This window comes from Pholis gunnellus, assembly GCF_910591455.1.
Source record: "Pholis gunnellus genome assembly, chromosome: 13".
NCBI lineage: Eukaryota > Metazoa > Chordata > Actinopteri > Perciformes > Pholidae > Pholis > Pholis gunnellus.
This window is the reverse complement of record NC_136540.1, coordinates 1,732,069-1,757,572: the sequence shown is the minus strand read 5'-3', so window position 1 is coordinate 1,757,572 and position 25,504 is coordinate 1,732,069. Positions and strand designations below refer to the sequence as shown.

Here is a 25,504-nt window from a genome sequence, read left to right as displayed (position 1 = left end):
GCGCCTCCTCTTGCTGTTTTTTTTCCCAAGCATCCTTAAGTATTCTATCACTCTACCTTCATTTCTCCCTCCCTCCCCGTGGCTCTTCCGTGCACCGCTCTTCCCTCCCCTCCACCACGTGTTCTTGCTCCCCGCCTCTTCTTTCTTTACTTAATTTCCTTCTTTCCGTCTCTTTTCCCGTATTTCAGGACTTTGGAGACGATGGCTCCCTGTACATCACCAAGGTGACAACCATCCACATGGGGAACTACAGTTGCCATGCCTACGGCTACGAGGACCTCTATCAGACACATGTGCTGCAGGTGAATGGTCAGTAGTGGCTCGTTTCTTACTTGCAGTGGTGGACAAAATGCTTTAGTTTTATCTGTGAGGAGATGTTTACCTACTTACTCTCAACGCCTGTGTCTGTCTCCAAGGCCAGTAAGCCAACATTATGCTGATTGAAATGTCTGGAAACAAAAGCATACCATAGATTTATTGAGTGCAACGTTGTCATATGTGGTTCCCAAGCTTTTTAATCAGGCATACTCCCACCGCCTCTTTAGAAGGGCCCCTATTGTGTCCCATCCGTATGCTGTACAAAACACAAACAACAGCAAACAACACAGTTGCTGTGATTGATTCTTGTTACATATAAATCCATACAAGACACAGTAATTTGGTGCATAGGCTTCACGTGTGTTTGTTCAGTAGATTTGGCCAATTGTGCGTCTGTATCACTGCCACTAAAAAACCACAAAAGCCAGACATTTTAACCATTTAGCCATGACAGAACATATACTCACCATCAATCCTATGTGTGTTTGTTTCCTACCTACGTGTTCTAGCGTACACAAAGAGTACGCCAAATCTTTTTAAATCATCCATCGGAAAAACCCAGCCCAGAGTTGACAACTATTTAAAAAACAAAGCAGCTAGCAGCACTAGCTCCAAACGTTGCTAAATCTAGTAAAAACGTCTCCAAGTTGGCAACACTGACAGACCGTCCCTCTGAAGCCACGCCCCCCAAATGATCGTTAAGAACGTAAACACCGAACACGGCTATTGTTAGTACTCACAATTCAACTCAATCCGGGCCCAATGAAATGATTGGGCGGGCTTATTATTGTATGCCGGATTTTTTTTTGGGGGGGGGCCAGGCATTTAAATGTATTGATTGCTTTTGGGATGTAATGACAATTTCAACAGATATAACAAAGATTCCCAACGCTGTCTTTAAGTAAGTCAACATTCTTTATACAGCGCTGTTTAATTAACACAGTAGTTACAACAACAGGGAGAGATAAGAACAAACCACAGAATAAATGGAGAAAAGAAGAAAAGACACTCATTATCAAAATGGTCGCAGATTTATTTTGTGTTAACACTTGTTTTAGCGTTCTACAGTTCCTCCATATGTACCGTAGATGCTCCTCTGTAATGAAGCTGTGCTTCGGTGGAAGACGTCGCTCGTCAAAACGAGCAGAAAGTATCCACACAGCTGTGTTGTTCATAGCCGCAGATCACAGCTGTCAAAGCATTGCATCAAAGTGAATCATGTGCCATGAAAAACAACATCGCTGCATATACATGAGGCTGAGTGCATGCAGCACATTCACTCGATTCTGTGTAGTTGGAGAGAAGCTACTTAAGCTAAAAGACATCTGAAAACTCCACTCACACTGATTTGGGCAGGCTAAACTTATCAAAGCACACTGTCTTGCTCATATGAATCATCTGGATAAGGGCCGTCCTCTCCTCTGCTTGAGGGTTATTGCTATGCATCTCTCTAAGTAAAATCCAGTGAGGGAGAATTTTAAAAGCCCTCCTACCTGGAACATAACAAATCAAAGATACAGCTTCCAGTCTTTGTACTTTTGTCTCACGGTGGCAAAGGAGGACAAACATGTATTCAATTAAATCTCTTTAAAGAGTGACAATATGATTAAGTTGTTTGTTTGTTCTGAGATGCTAATTAAAAAAAGAAATAAGGCTGCATTTTAGACCTTGAACTAAGGAGGGAGAGTGATGGGAAGGGAGTCATGGAGACAGTCTCGGGTCCTGAGGAGAGGACAATTACTAAATGTCTGTGTGGGATTCAAGGTTCTCCATGCGAGATAGGACGAGGTGAGATCAGGTGGAATGGAAGGAAGCCAAGTGCCACATTAAACTAAGTAGACGGTTATCATCGTGTTGTATTAAAAGGAAAAACACATGCTTCTGTTGTTAGCGTGTGGTTCTGTTCTATGGTGTTATATGCACCATATGGATTCTTTTCTGCCGATACAGATAAACGATAGTTACTACGGTGACATAATCATTTTTGCATTTTAAAAAGAAGTTCTTGATCTGTCGTCTTGAGGTGATGAATGGGAGAGGGGAAGAAGGAAAAGCTAAGTTGTTATCCACACATTTGTTTTCATATTTTGGACTTTTCGAAGATTTTGGCGCCGGCCCCGGTGTTTAAAGGTGCCCTTCATCAAAACCAGAAAACGACATCTTACCTGTTCCTGTAAACTATTACCTCATGTTTCATCCCCCCCCTCGATTCCTCCACGTTGGTTTTGCGGTCTTCTCCCCGGAGGAGGTGGTTAAGTGGTAGATACGTCCAACATCTATTTCATGCAGGACTCCAGCCGTAATAAAGCAGCCCCAGAGCTCTGGGATTCTTGTTATGTGAGAATATATATTTCATGCTGGGGTGAGACAAATTCCTCCATGCCCGCTGCGTGTGTGGGTGTTTGTGCTGTATTCCCCCAGGAGTTACCATGAAACAGTGTGTAATTAGGTTTTCACTCGCCCCTCTTCTCTCTCTCTCTCTCTCTCTCTCTGTTTGTGTTGTTGGTTGTTTTGTGTTTGTGCGTCCAGTCCCTCCAGTGATCCTGGTCTATCCAGAGACGCAGGCCCAGGAGCCCGGCGTGTCTGCCAGCCTCCACTGCCACGCCGACGGCATCCCGAACCCCAAACTCCTCTGGCTGAAGAATGGCATGGACCTGCTGCCCAGATCCTCCAAACAGCTCTCTCTCATAGGTGAGGAGGTTTTGATTATTTTTGGGAAGTGCTGTCAGCACATCATACGTTTTAGCACATTCTGTATGTCGCACGCCGTTGGTGCAGTGTTTTCTGGATTACGAACCAACAGCACTGCAGTACGCCAACCCTGCAGATATCTTTATCAACTTAGACGGTGCACATTGGAGCTTGAAAATCGAGCTGGTGTTCTGTGGCGCTAACTCCTTTTTTATTAAAAAGCCAGCGGTAATATGTTGTTGTGCTTTTCATTCATTTGCATTCCATACCAAGATGATGAAAAGCAAGATCGCGGTGACCTTCTTCAACTGTCTTTGTTTTGTTCCCTTGACAAAACATACTTTAGAAGTGAATGAAAAGGGAGATTAAGAGAGTGAAAATAAAAGGAAATATACTGTTTGTGAGGAGATGGCAACTACTCATCCAGGCTAGAAGTCACACTCACAATATAAGAGAGGAGCAGAGTGGAGCATGACTTTTCTTTTTATGGCCTAGTTCTCATTAAGGGAGAGTTTATTGGCTGTGTGTGGGTCATTACCTGTGGTAATAGCCTGTTATCAACCCTCAGACACTCAAACATGGGAGGTTCTGCAAGGTTCACCAGCACATAAACACTGCCGGGGCCGGGCTACGGTTTCAGATGTGGGCAGTGGCAAGGGGCAGGAGTTCTACTGAGAGTCATTATTTGCGGTGTTTACATTAACAACATTTAGTTAAGTGAAAGGATTACAGTGGAAATTGTAGATTAAGTAGTTTGTATTACCATTTTTATCGAGCCATGATTCAAAAGGATCCGAAGCACAGACGAGGTGTGATTTGCGCTTTCATCTCCACACATCACATATAGTGTCAGCAGTGCAATAAAGACGCTGAAAAAAAAGTGCTGCCTCTTTCCTCACATTTGGCTTCTGTGAAATCTGAATCACACGCTGACAGTCGACAGTGAGGAGTATTGATTGTGAGCCGCGGTTGAACAGTAAAGAGAGTTTGCAGAGTGAATGAAGCCGTGTTCTGGAGCTGTCCGCGGTGCTGAAACCAGCTAAACGACACTCGGCCTGAAACGTTCTTAACACAGCTACGGGGATGCCTTGATGTGTGACGTTATAAATCATTTTTCTGACCCACGTGCATTGTGGGACGAAGGCGCCACACATTTAATAACCACTATAATCACACCTCTCGTTAGTCGAGTTCAACGGATCGCTGCGAGCTGCAGTTGTGGCTGTTAAGTGAAAACGTTGAGTTCAATGCCTTCACTGGTTAATTAGTAATTGTGAAGTAGGGATGGGTCGTTACATTTTAAACTAGGAAGGTGCACTCAGTAGAGTGCAGATGTCCGCCAGGTGTGTCTGCAACGACCACTGCTGTATCGTGTGATTCAATGAATACAACCCACAATTATCAAAGCTCCCGTCTGGACACTAATGTGCTGTAAGACGGTTTAAAATGCACTTTTAAAACAAGAGGCGATGTATGCAGAAAATTGTCTTAAAGTCATCATACAAGACACTTCATACAATCTTGCCAAAGACAAAACTGAACTCACCAAGCTGTCTGCCCGCGTAGCAGCGACTGAGTGGCGGCAACGTACTCAGCAGTGTGTGTACTGGTAGCGCCGTTAGCTGTTAGCTGTTAGCCAGATCCACCACCCTAAACACTAAAAGCGAGGAAACTGTTTTCTCTCCACTGTGTGGGTGCAGAGTAGCGGCCGAGGGGGCGACGATCAGCTGTGTTATCAATAGCTGCCCCTACCGGCCGGGGGCCAGTTAGGAGTAGAGAATGAGGAGTCAGCGTGTCAGTGGCAGCATAAAACAGACAATAAAAGGTGTTACCACAAACCCCAAGAGGTCCTTCGGCATGCAGCCAGAACTGGGCACCCAAAACAGGATGCAGTTCGCTGCAGCCGGTCTTCGAAGAATGTTCTGATAGTTCCCAGAGATAATCAGATGCCCGTCCCGAAGCCAAAGAGGAAACCATCTCAAGCTTCATGAAGGCAATTTACAATACGTCAAGTAGAATTAAGGACAAACTACGGGCCGGGGTACGGTGAGCAGTCTTTGCCCACACAAAGAAGTTGGGCGCACAATAGCACAGAGTCAAATACGCAGTCGCACACCATAATGCAGAGACCAACCAATACAGGATTTCTGAGGCAGATTCCAATAGTGTCAGATAGTAGTTCAAGAGTAAGTTAACTGTGGGTTTGGCCCTTTTTCCCATACAAATAGTCTTGATCCTTATTTAATAAGAAATATATGTATTATACCCCCATTGACTCCTGTGTGCCGGGCACACTTTTCAGTAATAAGCCAGTAAAGACGACCTCACTCCAATTCAAATTCCCCGTCCTCAGGAACTGCTACAAGCTTCCAAAAAAAGGATAAAAAGGCTAATTTAATGAATGGTTGATTCAGTGGTTTTCAATAACAATTGATCATCGTAATCATAATTATGAATTAGAACTAATTAAAGCGGTGTCTCATTCTATGAAGGCCTGCTTCAAGGCACTTTTCACTTCAAAGCATTTCACATTTCACTTCTGATAAAAGAGAATTACTATCAGAACCCAAAAGACATTTCACTAATGTGAAAAGCTTTGCGTCAACTTCTGTAACGTCTTGTTATTTTACAACCCAGTCGGCATAAATTAGAGGGCAGTGATCACTTTCAACGCCAAAAAAGAGAAAAAACATTTGCAAGCGTAAGCTTTATTACCGTAAATATTGTTCCTGCAGGAAGACGAGCACTCAGTTTGTGAGCTTTTAGTTAAAAGTAGAAAAGAAGAAATCCAACAGGATGGAGAGACTAAGAGCGGTGAGAGGTGATGCTATAAATACTTCAAGAGACAGAAAGAGAGGAAAACTGAAGCTTTCTTTTATGTTCTTACCCAACACAGCCTGTCACAACATCATTGCTGTAAAGTGCTTTGTGTTCAATGTAGTGCTCCGTGCAGTACAGGGAAGATCAGAGTGCAGCTGTACATCACAGAGCTCGATGCTACAGCCTCCCGCCATGACCTCAACGTAGCCAACGCCACCTTTCGCCTCCAGCTAACCTCACTCACAGCTGCATCTTGCAAACAATGCAGCTTTCTACAGCGTGGAAAATAAAGTGTGAAACTAGACTTCAACTGGAAGTCAAAGAGGTTTTTGTAGTCGTATGTAAGAAATGCAAAGCGTAAATCGTCTTGTTGAAGTAAAATATTTCAGGTTTCTCACTTTTTTTTTGTGAGATGTTGATACTTTTTGACACATGATTAAGCCAAATTTGCGCCGCGTTCATTTCTTCATCAATCCTCAGTTTCAGTGCACGCTGTAATGAGAATATTTTACCAGCTTTGCCTTGCTGTCAGACAGCCTTTTCCTGTCGAGGATCTGAATTTGTTATTTTCATCTATGCTCCCTTTAAAGCTACAACACTCCACTGACAACAACAGTCATGTTACCTCACATAACATGGAAGCTGCTGCCTCCATCGGTTAGTGTGTTTCTGTCACTGCGTGACAAAAACACAACCACTCAGTGCAGTGGTGCACATATCACCCAAAACTGATTGAAAATTGGCAAAATTTCCCTTTTTTAACTAAACATGAAAAATAAAAGCTACAACTCTAAATCCTGAATTATTTTTTTACATTTCATGTGAAAAAAAAGCATAATTTCCAGTAAGTCTCGCCCAGATATTTGTTGTGCATCTACGGTTGATAATTAATCTCACTCACTACATTATCTCCAAAAGAAATGTACCCGATAAGGATTTGAAATAATGCAGCAACAACATACTGTCACAGTAACGCGTGCTTTCTTTTCCTTTTTCTTTCCTCGCTTCTTGTAGCAAACGGAAGCGAGCTCTTAATTGGCAGCGTCCGGTACGAGGACACCGGCGCCTACACATGCATCGCCAAGAACGAGGTGGGCGTGGACGAGGATATCTCCTCTCTGTTTGTCGAAGACTCGGCCAAGAAGACACGTGAGTCATTGTCAGATTTCAACTTTTACTGTGGAAAGTTACAAAATAAAGAACATTATCTCTGTCAAAGAGAATGCCAGAAAGCGAAAATTACACAAAGATATAAGCCTCTTTTAGTAACTACACAATATCAGCGTGACAATATCCCAACCTAACAGATGTGGGGAGTCACGCAGCACTAGTTTCTCATTTTATCCCATAATTCATAGCGGGGGACAGGCACTCAAATCACATATTTGATGTGTCTTTGATATTTGGTCTTTCAGTGGATTGCATCACTGTGACGAGTCCCAAGTTAACCATCGCCAGCTAGAAAGAGCTTATGGGGGCCAGATGAAGTTAAACAGAATCATCGATGACTTCTGAGTGATCTCTCGATTTAGGAAGAAATATGATCCCGTCAAAAGCAGCGAGGAGCATTTTGTAGCTTGTCAGATATGATTTGTCCGAGAGAAGTCTCCTCCTCTGTTTCTTGGAGGAATTGTCTCTTTTTTTCCCCACAAGGTGATTTCATGTCCTCCTCTCTTTTCTTCCCCTTTCTATTCCTCGATGGCTGAATCTGCAGTTGCAAACATTCTGTGGAGAGAAGAAGGTAATACATTACAGTCCTCAAAAGGCTCTTGTGCTCTCGTTAAGAGTAGAAGATATGGGTGGGCATGTTTTTGTGGCTCTTCAGGGCCTGCAGCTTTGATACCTATACACTTTCCAAGATGTTTGCCGTGCTATCCAAAAGGATCACAAAGGTGTTTTCTCTCCAGCAAAAACTTTACTTCAAGAATATCTTTCCTCCGTGCGTGCCCACGGTGTTTCATCCTGTTGCTTTGCGAGCGCTCGCTCTCATAGATCACCTGGGGAGGAAGCATTTACCCAGTGTGGTGACCACAAGAACAACAACCTTGTGGTTGTCAGCAGTATCCATCCTGTCTTTGTACTATACATATATATATAAATATATATAGGCTATTACCACATCATCAGGAACAGTTGTGCTACCGCACTGGAAACCTCACTGCGGTTTAGAGTGCAATACAAACACAATCTGCTTTGTATACATCACACAACAGCTTTAAGCCAAAAGCAAACCGTGTGGTTTAGAGTACGGTGTGAGCGCTGTGAGCTCCTTCATTAACACAATGTGTGTGTGTTGTGTCTGAGCTTGTCTCTGTAATTCACACATGGATCGCATGAATATATATATTTTTGAATTTCTCCGGTGTCCCTATGTAAATCTCGCAGCAAAAATATGTCTTAACCGCCCAACAAATCAATCATCATGATAGTTTTAGTCCACGCATGCCGCGAGCCTGTTAATGTGCTTTACGCTCATGTGATGAATCCCTGACAGCTGTAGAGAGCGTGTTGCTCATCCAAATGCCTCAACGTCAGACTTTGATCCTCGCTAACTCAGAGCGAGATGTGAATCGCTCCCTGTAAGAGACGGCGCCTTTAATTTGACGCCTCCTGCTACAGTATGTTGTGGACATGTTGCTGACAGGGCCCTTTGTAACGGCTAGCAGCCGCACACTGCCCATCCCCGCTGACGCGATAGCATGCTAACAGGATCCTCGCTGCATGTCCTCCAGCGGGGGAAATTGAAATGTCCATCACAAATGTCAGATAAGATGGGAGCAGGGATTTTCTGCTGTTTTTTTAATTTGTGTTTGTTGCCTTTTTTTTAAGCACATTTGTCAACGGTTCCATGTCTGCCTGTCTTCTCCTCCAGGGTTGAGTGTGGGGAATATGTTCTACGTGTTTTCTGATGAGGGCGTCACCGTCCTTCAGCCCAGCGAATGTGAGATACGCAGACACATGAAGCGGACAGAGAGGATTGTTGCTACCTATGTAAGTGCACGTTATGTCTTTCTTCTTTTACTGTCAAGTGTAGTAGATTTAATAGGATTAAAGTAGATTACAGAATGGCCATGTATTGGCTTGAGAAGCCTATATGTCAGTTTAAAAATCCCTCCATATATTCCTAAATAGATTTTAGGGTGGCTGCTGAGCTGCTGCCTTTCAAAATCAAATCATGTGCAAAGCAGAAAGATGTCACTTAGTTTGTTACATTAAGAAAGGCATGCACTCAAACAATCAAGACACATCAGGTACACCGCTAGAGCATCTTAGTCAGTAATAGGTCTAATTAGGTTTTGGTGCCATATTCCAAACAAGCTCTGCGAGGTACGAGGTTTCATGCTCAGAACAACAACCGCCTCATTTATTCTGAGCACAGCAACGTCTCCTCATCCAACTCCTCCATCGGTTGTTTTTTTGTTTCCAGCCATGGAATTGTGTTGGGCCAAACTTATATGAAACTATTTAACCACGCCTATTAAAAACATCGAGGAACGCCTAACGAAGGATTTGAAGAATGCAGGTCCATATCAAAGAGAAAGGACATGTTACATCCACCACAGTACTTTTTATGCATGAGGGCGAACAAATTAAATGAACTACGAAAAATCAAAAAGACAACGAGTGTAACCCAAAGACTGAAGGTGTAACCCAAAGACTGAAGGTGTAACCCAAAGACTGAAGGTGTAACCCATACATAGACTGAAGGTGTAACCCATACATAGACTGAAGGTGTAACCCATAGACTGAAGGTGTAACCCATAGACTGAAGGTGTAACCCATAGACTGATGGTGTAACCTATAGACTGAAGGTGTAACCTATAGACTGAAGGTGTAACCTATAGACTGAAGGTGTAACCCATAGACTGAAGGTGTAAGCCATAGACTGAAGGTGTAACCCATAGACTGAAGGTGTAACCTATAGACTGAAGGTGTAACCTATAGACTGAAGGTGTAACACATAGACTGAAGGTGTAACCCATAGACTGAAGGTGTAACCCATAGACTGAAGGTGTAACCTATAGACTGAAGGTGTAACCCATAGACTGAAGGTGTAACCTATAGACTGAAGGTGTAACCTATAGACTGAAGGTGTAACACAAAGACTGAAGGTGTAACCCATAGACTGAAGGTGTAACCTATAGACTGAAGGTGTAACCCATAGACTGAAGGTGTAACCTATAGACTGAAGGTGTAACCTATAGACTGAAGGTGTAACCCATAGACTGAAGGTGTAACCCATAGACTGAAGGTGTAACCTATAGACTGAAGGTGTAACACAAAGACTGAAGGTGTAACCCATAGACTGAAGGTGTAACCTATAGACTGAAGGTGTAACCCATAGACTGAAGGTGTAACACAAAGACTGAAGGTGTAACCTATAGACTGAAGGTGTAACCTATAGACTGAAGGTGTAACCCATAGACTGAAGGTGTAACCTATAGACTGAAGGTGTAACCGGCAAAAGGCCATAATAAACCAACATCCACATTGCCGAGGAGGGATTGTAATTAACTGTAAACTCATATCTCATATTCATGGACTACTTTATTGCCTTTCTACAAGCTCTGTAAAGAAAGAAGTGAAGTATTAAAAGCTTTATAAAGAAACAAAGGTTGAATATCCTGTAAACAGTCTGTAAGCTGCACAGTATAAACTCAAATGAAGCTTTTTAAGACCTCCTGTTTCTAAAGCATTTAAAAGTGAATTGGCCTTCTTTGTAAAATCCCCAGACATGTAAATAGTGCTTTAATAAGTGAACTTATTGTAAGTGTGTTTGCAAGTTTAAACTTAAATCAGGCATACAATGTTAACCTACGTTTGAAGATTTGTAAAACTGTTTCTCCACAAAACAATCATGCCACAAAGCACCACTTTAAATCTTGTGTTCATCAGAGATTTTCTTGAAATTGAGTCAATCAGCATAAAGAACGACGGGTCAAATTAAGAGATCTTAGTCAACGAGCGATTAGTCCACAAATCGAGGAGGGGGCATCCCATAATCCATTGGACTCTGAAGGTCCAAGCTGAGCTCACCGACACGATGTAAACACGATAAATCACTGAGCTGTCGATCGTCACCATCCATCTTGTGTTATTCTGTTATTCAGTTTTAGGGTGGAAGGAAATTGCCCGCACAATGAAGGCCATCCTTCCCCCTCTGCCCCTCCCTGTTGTCAGCGTGGGGCTCCTCACCTTACTAATGTAATGGGATTACTTGTGTCCATTAGTCAACTGTATAGACTGTGTAGAGTCTGTACCACGGACCCTGAGGTTTTTAATCCTCTGGAGAACATCCCTCTCACAGAGCAACGGGCTTTAGATGGTAAGCGTTGCTTGTTCCTCTGAGGGATTTGGGTTTTACAGGACCCTGTAATCGTATCAGAGATCAATACAAACTCAATAAGCCGTGTGTTAGCCGGTTCCTGCTGTAAACAGCAGTTTCTCCACTTTGGTGAGGTGGAAACTCTTGAAACATAACCTTTGCTTGTGTGCGTGTGTGCGTGTGTGTGTGTGTTTGCGTGTGCGCACACATTAATGTCTTGTCAGCAAAGACAGCAGGCTGCAGAGCCTGCAGAGGCGATATGTTACTCGAGTCAGTCGTAGTTTATGAATTTGTGGAAGTTTTCAACTGATTTAAAATCTGATTTCTAACTTTCGAGGGGAAACATTTTTAGTAGCATCAATAATAAAAGTGTTATTGGAATGAAGCGTGCCTTTGGTAGGACTGGGTAATATGGTGAAAATCAACATTATCGTTGTAATTGTTCGTTCGTTTGGCTTAAACCTTTTATTTCATTATTCGGGGCTGTTTATTTACAGCTGCACGGTGATCTGAATTCCCCTGCTCAACTTGTTTTATTCTATTTCATCTTATGTGTATCTTTTATTATACTTTGCTCCTTTTAAATCCCATGTATATGTTTCCTTTATATCTTGTCTATAAATATCTTTTATGTATCATATAAAGCCCTTTGAACTATCCCTTTGTTTGGAGGTGTGTTACGTATAATGTTGCCTTACTTCACATTAATAAAAACAGTTTTTCAATATTAATATATATTAACAGCATTAGTGCTGCACTGAGTGATCAAATGAGTTCATCTTGAGGCTCATTCAGAATAATAAATCCACACCGTGGGCTCTGTGCGCTTGGCCTTTTTTAAGTTTATGGATTAAACAATTAATTAATTAACATGAATCAATAATTAAAATAACTGATAGATCCAGATCTTACCCCTTAATTTGGCAAAAATAGGCTTAATTATTAACTTGCTCTCCAATGCAATGATCTGTGTTCCAGTGGTTATTAAAACATCAAATGTCACAATAAAATCTGCATGAATGTATATAACAAATAAGTAATGAAAAGAGCATCATCCTGCTGATCTATGACACACCAGGACATCTTCTCCTCCCTCTGCTGCTCTCTTTCTTCCTCCCATCATGCTCTCTGCTCTCTGTTTGGTTCTCCCCCAGGAGGAGATGTGCCCTAAAGGTGAGGGGGTGTCACCTCAGCACTGCGTGTGGTCCTCAGCAGTCAACATCAGGGACAAGTACATCTACGTGACCCAGCCGCTCCTGAGCCGGCTGCTGGTCGTCGATACTCAAGCACAGAAGGTGGTGCAGGTGGGTGGAGCCGTTACTCGCGTCTGTCAAACACACCGAAGAGTCAGAACATCTCGGGGATTATTCATCTATCAGATAGTGACTGCTGCTATGTGGAAAACTGTTACATGGCTCATCAACTGTTGAGGATGACTACTTTTTGCCTGCAACACATAACTCTAGCATCAGTCTTTTAGACATAAATGTGATCAGAGATTTTACATTTTACATTTCGAGTGGTAAAGAGTTAATCATTGTAAGCTGCTGGACAGGTGAGATGAGATGCTGTCGTCTTCTGCGGTGCCGTTAAATGATTTAAAATGATAATAGAAGATATATTTGTATCTTAATATCGTACCCAGTGCTGCTTTTCTCCAGTATCCAGAGCTAAATTGAATTCTGGCCCAAGTCTTTGGGGGGGAAAGAAAAGTTTGATGCATTCAAAACATTTGAGCACATCCAGTCGATTTACATCCGTTCAGCCGATGTTTGGCTCCATGTCAAACAGCATCACCGACGGGAAGTGCAGTCGATTCAACGCTATTGAACTGCCGCTGACGTAAGGAGACCACATGCAAGGGGAAATAAATCAAATGCAACCTCAAGCGCTGGAAACAATATGGTGCCCAGGTGGGTGCCGGCTGCCGCGCCATTCATCTTGCCTGTAACGGCTGTTTAGAGACTGAATCCCTCAGGTGTTCTTTCCAGGGTCAACATCATTAATACTGAGGAGGCAGGAGGCGGGAGAGGAGAAGGGAGATAAGTAAAATGAAGGCAAAGATTGTTGTAATGTAAGTCTCTTTTTTTTTTTTACTTAAAGAATATATTATCACATGAAAACCCAAAGAATGTGAAGAGATATAATGAGAGGAGAAGCAGAGTTGTGTCTTTCTGGCACAGCATTTGAAGTTCAGGTCGAGACCTGTCGGTGTATTGCTGCCCAGCAGCTGCCCCCCCCCTTTCCTCTCTTTCCTCCTCCAACACTGTAAAACTGCTCTCTCCCCTTGATCGCCCTATCGCTCTCTCGCCTCTCCCCCTCTCTCTTCCTCTTGGAGACCCTCCCTGGCCTTTGGGTGCAGGAGGTTAATGCATCCTCCTTTTTTACTTCCTTTCTTCTCTTTCTCTGGTATTTCAAAGCTCTTTTGTGTTTTTTTTTTGTTTTTTTTATAAAACACATTTGTAGCTTCCTTTCAACAATGGCCTTTAAAACCAGAAAGAAGACAGCAGGATGCGTGGACACAACAATTAATTACAGTTTTAAATGGTAAAGTCAGAATGCTGCATTAATTATCCTCACAGAGGAGACCAAACGCAGTGACCTTATGAAGTATGAGATTACACCAGCAAGGTTTATTTGTAAGAATACACCCACCTTTAGTATATTTAGTCATAAACTTTGACTGTCACAAAGAAGAGAGTGTAATCAATATTAGGGAGGAATAAACACAATAGATGTCACATAAATAGCTCCATCAAGAAAAAAGCACATTTAGATCCGAGCGGATGTTTTTTCTCCCTCTCATGAAAAGTTGTCTTCGTCTTCATGATCTCCAGCAGACACGAGATGAAGGCCGTAAACATGTGGAGAAGCTGCACTAATATAGGCTTTCATGTAGTTTTCATGCTGTTGCATGCAAGTGAAATTGCACCTTTTGTAATCTATTTTCCACAAAGGGATCTAACCTTGGCTCTGATGTGTCAGACCTGTGCCAGGTAAGACTCCCACCGAGTAGGAAAACAAACGGCACATCGGCTAATTAAAGAGAGAGCCAGATGGCAAAGACCTCTGGTTACGTCCTCGCTTTAACACACTTTGGTGGATTATTTTGCGTCGCAGAAAATCGGTGGGAGGCGGCCGGCAATTTGTCTTTTAGGTTTCTTTTGGGCTTTTTTCTTTCACTGAGCTCAAATGAGCATCTGGTTTCAAACTGTTTCAGAAATACTTCACGATCTTTGAAGTGAAAAGATAAAGATTCTGGTTTGTTTGTCTGTTTTTGAGCAGGATTACAGAAAAACTAACTGGTAAGATGTTCAGGAAACTTAAGGACCTCTTTGTGATATAAGACTATGTGAGCAACATGTTGGGTTCATAAACGTTGTGCCCAGAAAAATAATCTGAGCAGTTATCAGGAGTAGTGATAGAGTGACTACCGATAGCTGGTTTCATTTTAGGTGAGGTTCCTGGTAAAATACCTACAACATTCTGCTGTAATGGATGATGTTTAACTGGTAAATGGGCTCTGTGCAAGCAAGCAGGTTAGTGGTCTGTAGCAGGCGTTAACCTGCGGTGAAGCCAATGCGGAAGTGTCACAAACTTGCATTCTTTCTAATGTCCAGCAGGGGGCGACTCCTCTGGTTGCTAAAACAAGTCTGATTGAATAGAAGTCTTTCCACTAGCCCACTAAATACAAATAGAATTCCTGTTGACATCTCCTAATAATAAATGGCATTTCTGAGTAACGCGGCTTATTCTGAAAACAACAATATATAAGACATCTAGTGAAAGCCTGTACCTTTGAGGATTAAAGTTAAAGCATTCACAAAATCCAGTCCACTGACTCTCATTCTGCTGCATTGTGGGCCTCACCTCAGCTTTACCTCGGCTCCCATCATGTAGAGAGCTAAACGCAGGCAAATTCAGACACGCCGTCCTCCATCTCCACATAGTGTACATACACACATGCTGAGTTGACACTTGGCTGACCAGTGCAGAGCGGAGGGCTGGACCTCCCATTACTGAACACAGAGCTTGTGGTCTCGCTCCACTGGCGAGGGTGTCAGCAGCTCCCTGTCCACCCGGCCAGAAGCAGGGTAATGGATTGTGTTATTCCTTGTTGTTGACATTGCAGCAGGCCTGAGGTTGAACACACCCCCACCTCCACATCTCTCTAGGTTTTCCGTGCTACTCTTCCCTTTCACTTTTTCTGCAAGTTATTCTGTATTCTTTCTGTTATTTCACCTGATGTGTGTCAGATGTCTTCACTAAAAACCTCTCCAGCAGAAACGCAGTAAGAGTGCACATGCTGTCAGAGCTTTCCTTTCAGTTTCTGGCATTTCCACCTCCGTACTCCATTCAATGGAGATGTGTTGCACCCGAGTATGTTTAAGAGGTCGGGCAGAGCGCTGGGGTTTGTCTCACCGAATTGTTGCAACTTCCTCTTAATTTTGACACGTTTAAATCATTACAGCGAGCTCCTACTTACAACGCAGTCATGCAAGAGGACTGTAGCAAATTGCAGATACATTTCCAATTGAGTCATTTGTGAAATTGCGTGGAAGCAACGTTCGCAAGATTGATTTCTGGGAACTGACCCTTGGTCCTCTGCACATTTGCGGTTCTTACAAATGCGTTTTTTTGCATTCAACAACATCCAGTTTTTTGCTGCCATCCATTATTTAGTTTGCCCCAAATCATCCTGTTTTTAAAATATCTCAGTTAGAAGACTCCTTCGTATGTGTGCCTGACGAGTAAAGCATGAAGGATGTTGCTGAAGGGCTCTCACTGGTGGGCTGGTTCCACCACAGCTTACGCTGGGGACGCCCAGTTGCTAAGGCTTGTTGTTAGGTTTGTAATACTGGTGTTTGTGTATTTGAGGCCAGCACAGACACACACAGGGTTTGTTTGTTTTTTAGCATGATTTTCGATCAGGATTGCTACAATTTGATTCTTAAAGAATGTGTGCCCAGCTCATGTACTGAGTGGGACATTTTACAGTTGAAAAATAAACTTCAGAGCCGTCTGATGGAAAATCATGTAACAACAATAAGCTCATCATTCCAGATTCCTCTTACTTACATAGAACAGTGTTTTGTTAATATTTAACATTGATCAACTTTTGCCAGTATAACTTTGATTTATATATATATATACTTTATTGTGTCAATACATATTGAAACAATCCTTTCCTGTCTGTTATTATCACCTATTGTTAACACAGTGCATACATAAACAACACAATATGTACAATAGAAATACATTAATCAAACTAAACGACTGAACGACCAGTCAGTGTAAATTGCGCGTGTGACGGGCAGGTTTCTGTTCAGCTGCACTTCTGTGTCTTTTTAGCACCAATGAACAGAACTTTAATTCAATTTAGCTCAAGAACACTTCATCTAATCGGTTCCTCGCTCTGTCCGTCTCTTCCAGGCCGTAACAACAGATCCCTTTCCAGTCAAGATGCTCTACGACAAGTCCCATGACCAGATTTGGGTCCTGACGTGGGGGGATATGGACCGAACACACCCGACTCTTCAGGTAAGAACGTTTTGTAGTTTTTTCTACAAAGTCAAACATCGATCCACAAAGCTGCACTAGATAGAAACAAGAGATAACCGACTATCAGTGTTTACTTGTTACTGTTCAGTCCTTTCCTGTTGAATCCAAAACTAGAATCCACTTTTTGTAAAGCGTAATGAATGTGTTGATTACAGTGCAAGAGGTTTGTCTCTATTGCCGCCTCGTTTGTTCTATCAGGTGATTATTTACTGAAAATCTAGCCGAGTGCAGCTTTAAAAGTATAAAATAGCCCTTCTTTATTATCGTCTTATTACCGCCACACACACTTCTTCTGTGGTTGTATTTGTGAACTCCGATGAGTGATTATTTACCGGGAAGTATATAATCTATATAAGCCGTAGAAAGTCCACCGAGCGGGGGAAACGGAGCCTCGTGACTAATTGAGCTCCGTTGTGTTCCTGCGTATCCGGTTTATGTGATGAGTATTTGCGGTGGCAACATCTAATCCATGTATGCTTTAGAACGTTTAACCAAGACAGCAAAAACAGCAATTTACAGCTGCGGCGCCGTCGGCCTGTGCCCGGCGTCCCTTTGGACCGCTGGTGTTGGAGGCTTCACAAATGAGAAATGATCACAGGTGTGGTTGTATTTAATCCACCTCGGGGGGGATTTGGGTGAGGCGAGGGAAGAGAGAGGAGGGTGCAGAGAAGGTCGAGGAGGTGGAGGGGGAGCGGGAAGCGAACGGAGCTGGGGCCCCCGGGGGGGGGGAAGAGGCATGATGCTGTTTTTATGGGGCCAGTATTTATATGTGTGTGTGCGTTCGCAACAGCGGAGGACACTGGCACGGGTAAAGTCACCGAGGGATCCCGTCGTAATCTCAGTAATAGGCACAAACATGTTTATTGTGCTGCTTTGTCCCATTGGAGGGACGGATCCCATTATAATCATGTGAGGTGTTGTGTTCAGGCTTTACTGTTTAGGGATAGCACGAGGCTACGAGACACACTCACATTGATGGCTCTTCAGAGGATCTGTGGAGTGGAACGACTCATTTTATATTCAGAAAATCACCTGAATGCAACAATTCTTTCTTTCCTTTTTACCGGTGCTGTTTGCATTGTTGGTTTTGAACACTAGTGGTTTCATGCAGATATTATTTATGTCAATCAGTGGTTGTGTAGCTGTTAATGATGCAGTTGTTTGTCAAATTGTCCCTAAATAACATTCTTTGTGATTCCATTTTAAACTATTTTTTAATTAAAAGAGACTATTTAAAAAAAAAGATTGTTTTGGATCTAAAGGTGTCACTATGGTCTGGCAACGAAAAGTAGCGACAGCTGTGTGTGTGTTTTAACAATCTGCACGGCCAAGTAGACCACGTGTGTGTGTGTGTGTGTGTGTGTGTGTGTGTGTGTGTGTGTGTGTGTGTGTGTGTGCATTCACTTTTGCACCTTTTCCTCACAGTGTAGGCGTGCTAGCATAGCAGTGTGTGTCTGTGTAGTTGTGTGTCCCTGTGAAGGTGCGCACTTGTGGCGTTTGTGTTGGAGTTGTTTTTAAACTTCTCTCAGAGGTTATAATCATAAATGAAGCAGAAAATTCTATGAAAATATGTTTTTCATCACAGACGAAACAATTTTCTCCTCCTATAATTTGAAAACAATCAGAGTACAGGGAGCAGCTTTGCACAACATTGGTGGCTGCCGCCTGAACCACGGAAAAACACATTTTTGTGTTTTTCATTATACTCATTTCCCCACTTCCTGCACTTCTTCAGGAGTAATGAATAATTAGAGAGCAGGGGGACGAATCACTCAAAAATGCAATTGCGGGGAAACTGCATAATGGGATTGGAGGCCACATGGATCACACCACAAATAAACGGTCTGATAATGTCATTATCGTTTGGACTGAAAGTAATTGACCTGTTCGGCAGCAGCCCGTCACCGCCGAAGGCTCCGCTTCGCTTCGGCGGATCATACATGTGTCTGTGTTTGCGAATGTCAACGTGTGCGTTCAGCTCGCTGCGTGTGGTGTTTTTTAAGCATGCCAAGTTTTAGGGATGGCTCAATGTGTCTGTGTAAACATCAGAGGGAGTGTGATTATCAATTCATTAGAGGAGACAAATGGAGGGATCTCCGCCGGGCAGAGAGAGAAACGTGGCCTTTCAGTCAGTCAGTCCATCTACGTGCCGAGAAGACATTTAACTCACGGGCCCTTTGTTTTTCACTTTGTCCGTCTGTTTATCTCCCCATTTATCTCCCTGTGAGGTTTGACACATATGTGTTTAATACTGATTATTACTATGAAGTAAATCATTATTACAGGAAACAACACGTATTACATTCAGGCTGGCAAAATGTTCTCCATCGTTTTTAAATCTCTTCATCAAATGCAGTTTTAATAAGTTTGGGTTTTTATTTGGATTATTTTAGTTTCTTCATGTTTTGCTTGTCTTTCTCATTTACTTGACCCGCCACTCCAGTCCGATCACTCTTTAGTGTGAACAACTACAAAAACCTTAAACTAAATGAACACACATCATATAACTGCAACCTCCCTGGGTTCCGTCCTGTAACCTCTGCTGCGTTTATTTCAGCGTAAGCTGTCCGATAAAGTAAGAAAATACCCAAAACTAACATTTTAAAACAGAGCTCTCATCAATAAACATCTGATGAAAGAATAAGTGAAGAAGACTGTGAATCTGCAGACATTGGAAGGCAACTAATTCATTTAGTATTTGAGTATAACACATGAGTATCTGATGTGCATTTCAGCAAACATCTGTCTTTCTTTCTTTGTTATGCATGCATCTGTAAATATGTATGGAAGCCCATTCCCGTCAGCAAAATAAAAAATCCACCCGAAAAAAATAAAATAAAATAAAATCCACCCAAAGAAAATTATATATATATCTACCCAGAAAAAAAGGGACCTGTGAGGAGATCGTCACTGAAGCGCATGCGCACTTCTAATCTCTTTTGCTAGCAAAAAAAAAAAAACAATCTTTTTTTTTTCTTTTTTTTACTTTTTTCCAGCTACAAAAAAAAAAAACATCATCTTTTTTTTTTTTTTTTCTGGGTGGATATATATATTATTTATTTTTTGGGTGGATATTTTTTTTTGGGTGGATATTTTTTTTTTTTTTTTTTTTTTGGGTGTATATTTAATTTTTTTTTTCTGGGTGGATATATATATTATTTATTTTTTGGGTGGATATTTTATTTTTGTATTTTTTTTTTATTATTATTATTTTTTGGGTGGATATTTTATTTTTGTATTTTTTTTTGGGTGTATATTTTTTTTTTTTTTTTGTTTTTGGGTGTATATTTAATTTTTTCTTTCTGGGTGGATATATATATCATTTATTTTTTGGGTGTATATTTTATTTTTGTATTTTTTTTTTTATTATTTTTTTTTGGGTGGATATTTTTTTTTTTTTTTTTTTTTTTTGGTGGTTATTTAATTTTTTTTTTTTTGCGGGAATGGGCTTCCATAAATATGTGATATACGCCTCAGCGAATAAAACTAAGTATTCATTTTAGTTTCAAAGTTCTGCATTGATCCTGAGCAACAAGAGTCCTCCAGGGATTCCATTTTTTTCTGGGTGGATATATATATTATTTATTTTTTGGGTGTATATTTTATTTTTGTATTTTTTTTTGGGTGTATATTTTTTTTTTTTTTTTTTTTTTGGGTGTATATTTAATTTTTTTTTTCTGGGTGGATATATATATTATTTTTTTTTTGGGTGGATATTTTTTTTTGGGTGGATATTTTTTTTTTTTTGGGTGTATATTTAATTTTTTTTTTCTGGGTGGATATATATATTATTTATTTTTTGGGTGTATATTTTATTTTTGTATTTTTTTTTATTATTATTTTTTGGGTGGATATTTTTTTTTTTTTTTTTTTTTTGGGTGTATATTTAATTTTTTTTTTCTGGGTGGATATATATATTATTTATTTTTTGGGTGTATATTTTATTTTTGTATTTTTTTTTTTATTATTATTTTTTGGGTGGATATTTTATTTTTGTATTTGTTTTTGGGTGTATATTTTTTTTTATTTTTTTTTTTTGGGTGTATATTTAATTTTTTTTTTCTGGGTGGATATATATATTATTTATTTTTTGGGTGTATATTTTATTTTTGTATTTTTTTTTATTATTATTTTTTGGGTGGATATTTTTTTTTTTTGGGTGTATATTTAATTTTTTTTTTCTGGGTGGATATATATATTATTTATTTTTTGGGTGTATATTTTATTTTTGTATTTTTTTTTATTATTATTTTTTGGGTGGATATTTTTTTTTGGGTGTATATTTTTTTTTTTTTTTTTTTTTGGGTGTATATTTAATTTTTTCTTTCTGGGTGGATATATATATTATTTATTTTTTGGGTGTATATTTTATTTTTGTATTTTTTTTTTTATTATTTTTTTTTGGGTGGATATTTTTTTTTTTTTGGTGGATATTTAATTTTTTTTTTCTAGCGGGAATGGGCTTCCATAAATATGTGATATACGCCTCAGCGAATAAAACTAAGTATTCATTTTAGTTTCAAAGTTCTGCATTGATCCTGAGCAACAAGAGTCCTCCAGGGATTCCATTTTTTTCTGGGTGGATATATATATTATTTATTTTTTGGGTGTATATTTTATTTTTGTATTTTTTTTTGGGTGTATATTTTTTTTTATTTTTTTTTTTTGGGTGTATATTTAATTTTTTTTTTCTGGGTGGATATATATATTATTTATTTTTTGGGTGGATATTTTTTTTTGGGTGGATATTTTTTTTTTTTTGGGTGGATATTTAATTTTTTTTTGCTAGCGGGAATGGGCTTCCATAAATATGTGATATACGCCTCAGCGAATAAAACTAAGTATTCATTTTAGTTTCAAAATTCTGCATTGATCCTGAGCAACAAGAGTCCTCCAGGGATTCCATTACGTGCTTTATTGCTCCCCTGGAGCAACTAGACGAGTCATTCTGGTAGTATAGTGTTCGGGCTATGCCTCGTAAGATTTATTGAATTTTCTAAATAACACACATATATACACGCTGGAGCATGTGAGCAGTCCCATCTTATAATGGTGTTCTCTAGTTAGATAGGAAAGAATTATGTACAGTGACTGTTGTTGAAAAGCAAAAAGCTGCTCAGTCAGAACCAAATCCCCCTCAAGTATTAGCCAGCGAGGGAGGGCCAGAGCAGAACTCCGTTGGGCCTCGTCGCTCAGTGTGAAATCCAAAACGAGAGCAATGACAAAGAGAAGCCGGCGGCATTAAGTCGAGAGCACCTGCAGCCCTGGAGACCGCGGCAGCTGCCTAATAATACATGAGCGATACTACGCTGAACCTCATTAACTGCCGTCATTGTATTCTGCAACTGTTGTAATGACTATTTTTTTAATGAGGATTCTTTTCATGTCTCTCAAGCAGTGAGAAAACCGGCAGATCTATTTGGTTAAAAATGGATTTGATAGTCGGGAGGATGGAGAAGGAGAAAGAGTATCGCAGCAGTGCAGCGAAAGCAACAACTCTGCAACTTAAACTGCTATATTTAGTTTCTTGCATTTGATGGTTGTGAGGGAGGAGTGTGGAGTCTGGCTCCCCGCTGGGCATCAGGTAGATGTTCAGCGTTAGCGGCGTAGGCGTTGACATCAGAATAGATCAGTTCTCTGCTTTTAAGATGATATTCAATACGCTCTCCAGCGACATTTGCAGAGGTGTCTAAACCTAGAGCCGAGTTTCTCAGAGAATATATAAAGCTTGTAAAGTCAGAGGGTAAAGAGCTGGTTGTCCTCTGTCAGCAGCAGCAGAATCTGACTGGTTGCTTTGAATAAATGCAGGTCCCACATGTGTCCCATAAACAACCTCACTTGTCCTTGACTGTGACCTGATCATTCAGGCATGCATGATGAAGCGTGTGTCATGCACAAGGCGGTGCATCATCACAAGTGTGCGTGTGCGCTCCCCAGCCTCGCGCTTTACAAACATGCTGATTCAGTGCCAGGTGTATGACATGAGAGATGGGGCTTTTATTGTGGCGTCGGCGTTTAAGACAACCATCTTTGAATAAGATGCTTTATCAGAGGACGTCTTGCCGGCCCAGGTCGTATACCATAGATGTTTATCTCTTCCGGGATATATGGGCACGTCACCTGAACGAGCTCCGGCTAGTAGGACCTGAGATATGAGCCTTTATTCTGATGAAGCAAAGAAGGTCACGAGGTTTCACCATCACAGCAGTACCAGGACAACCAGGTTGATACTGATAATGGTATTTAAGAGTTTCAAATCCTTAATTAGTATAACAGTTGTAACAGCTGAAACGTAATCGTGTCATTGCTCTCTGATGGAGAAGCGATATCATCAAGATACTGTTTCTAAATAAACATTTAATTAACATTTCTTTGAAATGTACGCTCTCTTATTTATCGGCATATTCGTCTGGGATAAAAGGTCAGCCTGGCCGATTGATCAGTCTATAGCGCTACACCAGGAGTTCTCAAAGTGTGGGGGCGGCGAGGCGAGCGTGACCGGGGGAAAGGTGATGCAGAACTAATGTTTGCGGAACAGCAAACATATCGACTATGATGAGAACAACGGTGTTCATTCAGACCGATGGTCAGGAGGTTTACAGCGTGGACAGATAGTCGAGAAAAGGTCCTCAGCTGATGGTGATCAAAATAAAATATGAAAAAGTAGAGTTTTACCAAATAGTTTGAGGCTTCATTCGTAAACTTGATGGTCAAATTATTTTATTAATAACTTTGAGAAGTGTTACCTTTCACCTTATTATTATTGTAGTATAAATACGATGATAATGTCCCAAATTAACAACATATCTAACAAAACGTTCAGTCCATAATTGCTGGCGTTTATTCTTTCAAAAACCACATTAACCACGTCACCTCTACATGTATTATAACCACAATAACAGAAAATCATATGTTCCCATGTTTTAGGGGGATAACGTCAATATGACGAATTGGAAAACCTCATTCAAAGTTTTAAATGTTAAAATATGACATTCGGTGCAGCCCCATGACGAAGCCTGCACTAAAACTCAATGTACAGAAATGATGTCTCATTCACTGGTTCCCTTCAGTGATTAGTTTATATTTGTTTTGTCCTTTTTCATCATAAATTGAATGAATGGAAGTATTCTGCAGCGCTGGGATAGTGAATATCTTTGGTCCAAACTCAGTGTTTTAACACAGACTTCCTTTTTTTTTTTTTTTCTTTGCTGCCGATAGAACGTAAAACATAAAACATCACTTCTCGTTATTATTTTTGTAGGTATTTAATATTAAAGCTGTACTGTGCATTGTCCACAGGTAATTCCTCAAGCCAGTGTGGGAGAAGTACATCACGCCATCCGCACAACTTTCCAGAGGGTCAACGACTTCTTCATTCCTCCAACCAACCTCATCATCACCCACGTGAGGTAAAACGGCACGCACACACACACACACACACACACACACACACACACACACACACACACACACACGCGCGCCACATTCAGCCACCTCCGACCTTAAAACGCAGGCGACCTCATTGCTCACTCGTCACGGCCGTCCTTCTGAAGTGAAGGAGAAAAGAGCAAATGAGAATCCTAATGAGAATCTCGATGTGTGTTAATCACTGCGCCCTAAGAACCTAGAAAGGCTATTAACCTTTCTTTTGAACTTTGTCGATTTTAGGTTCGCCTTTGTCTTCCTCAAAAACGAACCCGCGGTGCACAAGATCGACCTGGAGACCTTCCACCGCGTCAAGACCATCAGCCTGAGGAACTACAGCTGCGTACCCGTCAGCATGGCCTACACACATCTGAGCGGCTTCTACTTCGTCCAGTGCCAGAGCAAGAGCCACCTCCAAGCCCCGCCGCAGCTCCTCATCGACAGCGTGACGGACACGGTGATCGGTCCAAACCTGAACATCACGGGGCAGCCGTTTGTGTCGCCGGATGGCCGCTACATTGTGACGCCCGACCTGGAGACCTCGAAGCTGATGGTACAGACAGTGTCGTTCCAGGGCGAGCTGGGTCTGAACCATGAACTGGACGAGCCCGTAGCTGTCTCTGATCTGGCTTTCCAGCCGTCCTTCACGGAGTCCAACCAGCACGTGGTTGTCGCCACCTCGGGCTCAGGCACGGACCTGCTATTCGCCGACCTGTCCTCGGGCCGCACCGAGGTTCTCCGGAGCCTCAAGGAGCCCCTGGCCCCCCGAGCCTGGCCCTGGGGAGGCCCCAACCGAGTGGTGGTCTCCAGCGGGTTGTTCGGACAGTACCTGGTGACGCCGTCAGCCGAGTCCCTCTTTGTCCTGAACGGCAAACAGAGAACGCCACACTGCGAGGTGTCAGACATCAAGAGAGGGAACACAGTCGTCTGGGTCGGCGAGGTATGAGTCAAAAAGAAAAAAAAGAAAGCCAGAGACGTAGGATTAGGGACAGACATAAATGGTATTTAAAAAAAAAAAAGGAAAGATCAGGCCAAAATCTCCTATTATAAGATTCATGTGAACATAAGTTGTGGACTCAACCCTGGGACTGAGCAAGAGGGATACATGCCTGGGTTTATTGTAACAAAAGTACACTTAAAAATACAGTAATTGAGAAAACATTAAGAAAAACCTGTTGTGATATTTCTATTGGGAGAAAGTGTCAATGCCGTTCAGTGCAACAGTGATCTACGTGCACTTAACTATACAGAATTGTACATTATTGCACTTCCTTCCATGTTATCACAGCAAATAGGTACCTGAAGAGGGGTTATTAACGAACTATGAACTATGCACAATGCTCACTTTTTTTAGAGTAAAAA

The 25,504-nt window shown here is 41.4% G+C and overlaps 1 protein-coding gene across 1 annotated transcript in view; it reads left to right on the top strand.

Annotated features, from left to right (window-relative positions):
• fstl4 (follistatin-like 4) overlaps positions 1-25,088 on the top strand; it is a gene marked incomplete at both ends in the record, with an annotated part of 172,000 nt that extends 146,912 nt beyond the window's left edge. The window contains 9 exons of the mRNA XM_079172264.1: positions 189-309; positions 2,848-3,009; positions 6,844-6,978; positions 7,544-7,570; positions 8,702-8,820; positions 12,310-12,459; positions 16,589-16,696; positions 24,017-24,126; positions 24,386-25,088. Coding sequence (XP_079028390.1) covers positions 189-309; positions 2,848-3,009; positions 6,844-6,978; positions 7,544-7,570; positions 8,702-8,820; positions 12,310-12,459; positions 16,589-16,696; positions 24,017-24,126; positions 24,386-25,088 — 1,635 coding nt within the window. The remainder of the gene's footprint in view (positions 1-188; positions 310-2,847; positions 3,010-6,843; positions 6,979-7,543; positions 7,571-8,701; positions 8,821-12,309; positions 12,460-16,588; positions 16,697-24,016; positions 24,127-24,385) is intronic.
• Positions 25,089-25,504: the final 416 nt, after the last annotated feature.